This window comes from Myotis daubentonii, chromosome 10 (assembly GCF_963259705.1).
Source record: "Myotis daubentonii chromosome 10, mMyoDau2.1, whole genome shotgun sequence".
NCBI classification, from domain to species: Eukaryota; Metazoa; Chordata; class Mammalia; order Chiroptera; family Vespertilionidae; genus Myotis; species Myotis daubentonii.
In genome coordinates this window covers 34,999,442-35,007,177 of record NC_081849.1, presented here as the reverse complement: position 1 = coordinate 35,007,177, position 7,736 = coordinate 34,999,442, and the positions used below count along the sequence as shown (strand labels likewise).

The 7,736-nt window shown below is 40.7% G+C and overlaps 1 protein-coding gene across 1 annotated transcript; it reads right to left on the bottom strand.

Annotated features, from left to right (window-relative positions):
- Nucleotides 1-2,873: 2,873 nt before the first annotated feature.
- LOC132211474 (olfactory receptor-like protein OLF3) lies at nucleotides 2,874-3,813 on the bottom strand. Its single transcript, XM_059656141.1, has one exon. The coding sequence runs from the start codon at nucleotides 3,804-3,806 to the stop codon at nucleotides 2,874-2,876; it is 933 nt and encodes a 310-aa protein (XP_059512124.1). The 5' UTR covers nucleotides 3,807-3,813.
- Between the last annotated feature and the right edge of the window lie 3,923 nt (nucleotides 3,814-7,736).

Below are 7,736 nucleotides of genomic sequence, written 5' to 3'. Positions count from 1 at the left end.
TATGATTAAGCTATCAGTATTTATTAATAAGTTAATACATTGCATAAGTCTCAGATTTCATACACAAGAAACTTTTGTCTATAATTATTTTCTCCATGAATATGATGACTTGTGGAAAAATAAACTTTCCTTTTATAGAGATTTATCTTTTTTTTTTTTTTACTCTTGCCAGGTAACTAGTGTGTCACAAATGCAGTAAGAAAGGGGATGGGAACAGACGAAGAAGCATGTTACTGCTGAATCACATTGTGCCTTGCATGTGTGGAGTCTGGATTTTATTGTAAACAGTATAAAGATGTGCCCTGATTTATTTCCTAAGGTAGAGATGCCTTCTGCAGGTCAAATGGTCCAGGTCACTCATATAAATTGTATGGCAATAAAGAGTTAGGGGGGACTGATAGATGAGAGAGACTTCATAGACATATCAAATTGAATGAGACTGAACTACAATGACTAGGGATGTTTGTTTGGGTAATAAAGCCATAAATAAGTACAAGTAAGTGATTGCTACAAAGGTCAAGATAGTATTTGGGGGGGAAAGGAGTTGTGATTAGGACAAGCACATGAGGGGCTTCTGTAGTAGCTGCCAGATCTGCTTTATTACTTGAGTGTTTGTTACAAGGGGTATTGTATTATAATAATTCACTAAGTTACACATTTGTTTAGTGTGGTTTTCTGCTTCTGTGTTTTATTTCACAGCATAACGTCAAAAATAAATAATAATTTTAAAAATTAAAGCTGCTGTGTAAAGAATAAAATGTAGAAAGCAGACTGATCATATATTTTGTTAATAAAGCTCATGGAATCTATTGATGGATTATATATAAAAGAAAGAACTTATTGCCCTATCCAGCTTGGCTCAGTGGATAGCGCATCAGACTGCAAACTGAAAGGTCCCAGGTTTGATTTCAGTCAAGGGCATGTATCTTGGTTGCAGATTCCTCCCCGACCTGGGCCCTTGGTCGGGGCTCACACAGGAGGCAACCAATCCATGTGTTTCTCTCACATTGATATTTTTCTCTGTCTTTCCCTCTCTCTTCTATTCTCCCTCAAAATCAATGGGAAAAAAATATCCTCAGGTGAGGATTAAAAATAAATAAAGAAATTATTTTGAGTGCCTGATGGTTCCTTTTACTAATACAGTCAAGGTAAATTGGGACAAAAGGAAAGGAGTACCCTGGGCTAGAAGAAGCAAGAGCAATAGTTCTATTTTAATTATGTTAAGAATGAGGTTCCTATGTGATAAGTGAAGGGGTTAAGTAAGCCAGTAGACATATGTGTTTGGAGCACATGAGAAACCTCTTGTTTGAATTGGAGATAAGAAAAATAAGAACTTTAGCTTTGACAGATAAATAGATTAGATAGATGGATGGATGGATGGATAAATACATAGATAGATATTGGCCATGGTTCTCTCTCTGTAAAATCACAGACATGGGATAGTGATCTACTACAGGCAAAGCAATAGGAAAAAAGTTCATCCTATATAATAAAAGAGAAACATGCAAATTAACCAGCCCTCTGCTAATCTCAAGCCATGCCCACAAGCCACACCCACAAGCCACGCCCACAAGTCAATCAGGAGCGAGTATTCAAATTAACCCAACTAAGATGGCGGTGGCCACAGAGCTGGAGCGAGCAGGAGGCTTGCATTACCCCCAGCAATGGAGGAAGCCAAGCTTCTCACCTGCCCTGGCTGGCCCTGGGCTCCACTCAAGGCTACAAAGTTTCAATTATAGAAGATAAATAAATCCCTGGGGGGAAAAAGAAGAAGAAAGAAAAAAGGAGAGGCTGGGAGCTTGGGTCACCCGGGGGCGTGGCCAGCCTGAAAATGGCCATCAGCCCCTCACCCTGGCCGGCCACACACCCATGGGGTGAGGGTCCCCACAGGGGGGCTTGGCCAGCCTGCAAACAGCCATCAGCCCCTCACCCAGGCAGCCAGACACCCCAGCAGGACATTCCCCGAGGGGTCCCAGACTGCGAGAGGGCACAGGGCAGGCTGATGGATCCCCCGAATGCACAAAATTTTGTGCACCGGGCCTCTAGTTTTGAATAATTGTATATAGAAAGAAAGTTGCATAATGCTTAGTCCTGTGGTTGTGTCCTAAAAATATTTTAAAAAATAGTTGAATATCTACTCTATGCTATCACTCTACTAGGTATTTTATATTGATTACTCATAATCTTTAGGATAATAACACTTACTGGTTATTCTTTTTATAGTTGAGGAAACTGGAGGTCAGAGGTATTAAGTACATTTTCTTTTTTTAAAAATACATATTTTATTGATTTTTTACAGAGAGGAAGGGAGAGGGATAGAGAGTTAGAAACATCGATGAGAGAGAAACATCGATCAGCTGCCTCCTTCACACCCCAAACTGGGGATGTGCCCGCAACCAAGGTACATGCCCTTTACTGGAATCGAACGTGGGACCTTTCAGTCCACAGGCCAATGCTCCATCCACTGAGCCAAACCGGTTAGGGCTTAAGTACATTTTTAAAGCCATATTGCTGGTGAGCGTTGGGTCAAGATGTGAAGTATGGTTGTACTCAGCCTGAAACTTTTCATTGTCCACATGGTACTTCCTGAGGGAATATGCAGGAGGACTATGAAAGGGATAGGGAAATATGAATTCTAGGACAGATTACCCAGCAGACCTCTGTTTAATAACTGAACACATTTTTTTTTTACCACGTGTATAACAGGGCAATGATACATAGTGAAAATGTGGACTGGTGTGGAAAAGTCAGTCTAAAAAGGATGTGCTCACTGTTTACCTTATCAGCAAATCTGAGGAGAAAGGACACGTCAATCATTTCCTCTCTGAAATGTTCTCTGGGCTGTTGGAGGGAAGTAGGACTCCTTTGAAACTTCACCTTTTTTCATTAAGTTTTCTCGCCACTCTTCTTAAGGCACTCATCACCTCCTTGTTCCTCAAGCTATAGATTACAGGATTCAGCATTGGAGTCACCACAGCAAAGAAGAGGGTGGTCATCTTCTGTTCTGCTGCAGAGTCAGCCCCAGGTCTCATGTATGTGAAGATGGCCGTGCCGAAGCACAGGGACACCACAGTGAGGTGGGAAGCACAGGTGCCAAAGGCTTTGCTACGTCCCTGAGCAGAGCGAATACGCAGAATGGCAGCAACTATATGACCATAGGAGAAGAGGACCAGGGAACAGGGAAGCATGATCACCAGAAATCCTGAGATGGCCACCATAACCATGTTGAAGGAGATGTCCACGCAGGCTAGCCGCAGCACAGCCAGGGTCTCACAGGCAAAATGGTTAATAATGTTGTGACACAGGGGAAGCCGAAAGGTGATGATTGTTTCCATCAGTGAATTCATGAAACCAGCCACCAAGCAGCCGGCAGCCAGCCCCAGGCACAGCCCTCCATGCATGATGACTGTGTAGTGCAGCGGGTGGCACACCGCCACATAGCGGTCATAGGCCATGGCTCCCAGCAGGAAGAACTCAGACCCGCCCAAAGCCAGGGACACATAGAGCTGGAGCACACAGCTTTGGAATGGGATGGTCTTCCAGGCTGACAGGAAGTGAACAAGCATCTGTGGGACAGTGCTGTTGGTGTAACAGATGTCCACAAATGACAGGACACTGAGGAAAAAGTACATGGGTGTATTCAGTCTGCTGTCCAGTCTGATAAGGAGGAGGATGAGAAAGTTCCCCAGCATGGTCACCAGATACATGGCCAGGAAAAGGAAGAAGAGGGAGACCTGAGTTTCCCAGCAGCTGGACAGGCCCAGGAGAATGAACTCACTCACCCAAGTCTGGTTTTCCCTGCCCATGAGCCTCTGAAGACAAAACCCCAGTTATAAATCAATAAATACCAGATACTTAAGGTGGCAGAGAGCCTGATAGGGCATGTAGACCAAATAGCCATCTAAAACTAAATGGCGTGGTTTCCCGAATTGTTTCCTTCAGGGTTTGGGACCAGGGTAAAACACACTAACATGACTCAGGTTCAAGGAGAAAATAAAATTCTTCTTTTCTCCTTCCTTAAGTAGGAAAGGTTTTATTAGAATGCTTAGACATTTAAGTTGAAAGATTAACTGTAAAACACACTTTCTTCTTCAGAGACAATCCTTAACCCTGAAGTTTGTTTACTTCTCCTTTGGAAACCCGTTTTCACCTCTTTACTCTCTCAAAATCCATATTAAATGGAACCTAACAGGAAGAAACAGGTTTTTTTAAATGACATTTTTACACCTGGATTCTCTATGATAATAAAACACTCAATTTTCATCTTTTGAAATAAGAAATGTGGGGTTATAAGTTAGAATGTGGCAAATATACAATAGCCTTTTAAATAGCAAAAAAAATGGTCAAAATTACGTTTCAGAGACAGTGACATAAAGAATGAAGACCTGGCCATTGGGCTTAGTTTTGAAAAATCTTCACCTGCTTGTCTTTTTATCTGGATGAGAGGCTAAGCGGACTGCCATACATCCGCCATACATATGTTTCTTGACAGGCATGACTGTCAAGAAATAAATCAAACTCAGGGAGGCATTAACTACCTTCCCTAAGAATAAGAAGAACTCAAATACTTGCCATACATATTAGCCTATTAACGTAGAGGTAATGGAAAGCTGGCTGTGCATTCCCACTGATTCTATTTGTACGTATCCTGGACAGTGATCCTGATGGATTGGAGACTATAATGTGATGAAAAATAATTAACTGGAATTAACTCAGTACAATGACTGTTGATTAATTCTTTCCTTTCCTTTTATCCCCATCTGAAATATTCGACTATCCTGTGCCTCCCTCCACCCCCCAAGAAACTGTCTTCTCTCATCCTCACACTCTATTCCCTCTTTCTAATCCTGCTGGTATATTGGTATTTCAGAAAGCTCAAGCACTCTAGTATTCTCTCTGGAGCTCTAGTATTATCTCTAGTAATCCTGTTTGCACCTTATTCAAGTCACAAGTGATTTCCAAAAACCTCATGGGCTCAACAAAGCCCACTCTCAGTTTTCCACACATTGTCCCTTTAATTAGTCTGCTGTTTAAGTAGAGAAAGTGAAACCCATACACAGCAGTGCCAAGGAGATATTATTTGCTTGCTGTAATCAGATAGTACCAATGAATATGTTATGGGAATCAGACTTTGTGTTGAGGGTATTCATGACAGTAAGAGCCACTAACTGTGGATAAGGAAGCTGCCAGAGGTGCTTGGATTAGCCAGAAGAAAGGGATCCATGGGCATCTGCATATGACAATCCTTCCTTTATCTATGCATAAATTAAGCCTGATAAACAATTCTCACTTCAAGAGATAACTTATGTGGACACAAGGAGAGGCAGTGAAAATACAGAATGTTCTTTAATTCTTTAAAACTTACTCTAGAACTTCAAAAGGTTAACAAGTCACCTTGCAATATCTCTATCAAAGAAATAGGAAACCTACCTTTTTGTCCCTAATGAAAAAGAAAACTTGAAATACAAAAATATCACTGTTAAGGATCTCAGGTATAAGAGAAAGACAAGTGATTTCACAGGGGAAAAATTTGTGCCTAGGACGCATCAATGGAGCTTGACCACCTATGCATGATCTTTTATGAGCTAAGCTAAGGAAGGAGAACGGGGTAGTCTCCAATTCTGCTACAATACTGAAACAATTTATGTAAAGGAATTTCACCAGCAGAAGGAAAAAAGAAAAATAATAGTGCAGGAGGTAACTTATGATTAGTGATTATTTAATGTATTCTCGGGTACCAAATAAGATTTTGTTACAAATAAAAAACCTGACTAATGTAAATCTCTTGGAGTTTTGAGTCTTTCACTTCTTAAAAACTAATAATAATTAGTTAAGGATTTGACAAAGAGAATGTAATCCCTGATCTTTGATCAGCAATTTTCCTTAAAAGCCCACAAAAGTATTGGTCAAAAGTAGAAATACCCTTAGTTAACCTATAATTGTTCCTGCATCATCTTCATGCTTTGTAAAGTGCCTCTCCCTAGGAGTGAGTGAACTCCTTTGCCAATGAACTTGAATTTCCCAGTTCAACTCTCATTACCTAGTTTCTTCTTCTGGGTAAGAGAAACATAATTTCAAATCTGTCCTAATTCATTGGAGGCAGGAAAGTTGGGAGGTTAAAAAATAAGGCTGTAACTCCAATAGTAAAATGAATGACTAAGTTAAGAAATAAAATAAAATGTTTAAAATGTTTTTTGAAAATTTGATATTAAATGGAGATTAAAACAGATTTTCAAAAGTAAAATGGAGGTGTTTTAACTGGCAATGATGGCATTCCTGTACCCCCTTTTTCCCCTAGAATTGTGATTCAAGCTAGTTAATCACAAGTGATCTTTAAAGAAAAAAATCCATCTGGAAACCTTGAGATTTCCCCCAAATGTTCATTGGCAAAGCTGTTCTCCCCACTCCATCCCGACTTCCTTATGCATATCTATACTGCTTGACCATTATCATTTCAGAATGAGCTGGTCCGCACAAACCTGTCCTCTGAGTCCAGATTTCCAGTGGGTAGGTGCTAAGGCACGCAGTGCAGTGCAGGGGATGGGACCTGTAGTAGCTAAGCCCAGTGATTCCTATGAATGCTGTCAAAACCTGTGCCAGGTGCTTCATTTCTCAGAGGAGAAAGAACTTTCCAAAAGAACTTTCTCCTCAGTTTGGCTCCTCAAAATGGGACATAGCTCTCCAGTAACCCAATTCAATTCAATTATCACATGAGACTAGGAAGGAGCTGTGTGTTAAGGAAAGCCTGGTTTCCTGACTCCTGTCCCAAGAACCCACTCTCTGAGCATGACTGTCTTACCTTCAGGACAGGCCAGCAATGCCCCAGGAAGGGTGGGGCTGAGCAGGATGTGGGATTTTGGAAGAAGTAACTTTCTTTTCCCTCAGGGGTAAAGTCTCTGCAGGCCAATTATGCTGTGCTTGTTAGACTTCTGTTTCTTCTCTAGCTGGTGATTCCCTCACCTTAAACTCTCCCCTGCTTTCACTAGTAAGAGAAGTTAGTTTTTCCTGACCCAGAAACAAAGCCCCAGTTTCCCTGGAGACATTCTCTTAGGTCTTTGTTGAACTTTCACTTGAGGAAGTTATAACTTGCCCATGACTTTCTGCCCATGTTCTCATGATTGGCATTATTTGACCCAAAACCCCCAATTATTCATAGATCTCATAGGAGACCACGAACAATACTTTCTGTACGATGATTCTGAAGTCGTACATGAGCTTTCTCCAATTTTGGCTCACTGTTAGGAGGCTCCTTTTAACTGGGCCTTGTCTAATTATTTGACTGTTTTTGTATCTAAATGTTTGTCCTCATATTCTGCAAATACAGAAATTTACTATCCACTTTAAGCATCTCAAATTATATATCCATTCTACAATATATTCAGGTTGTTTCGAGGTTGTAGCTATTGCAAACAATACTTGTTATGAACGTTCACACACACACACACACACACACACACACACACACACACGCTACCTCTCTCAACTTTTGTCCCATATATGTATTCATTTCTGTTTCCCAGTAGTAGCACTGACCCATCACAGATTATGTGCATTTCCAGTTTTAGCTAATATTGTCAGGTTTTTTTAAAAAAAGTTGTACCATTATACTTGCACCAACTATGTATGAAGATTTATTTGCTCTAAGCTTTCTCTAACATTGGATTGTAAATCCTTTTGATTTTAGCCATTCTGATGGCTATATATATATAACTAGAGGCCCAGTGCACAAAAATTTG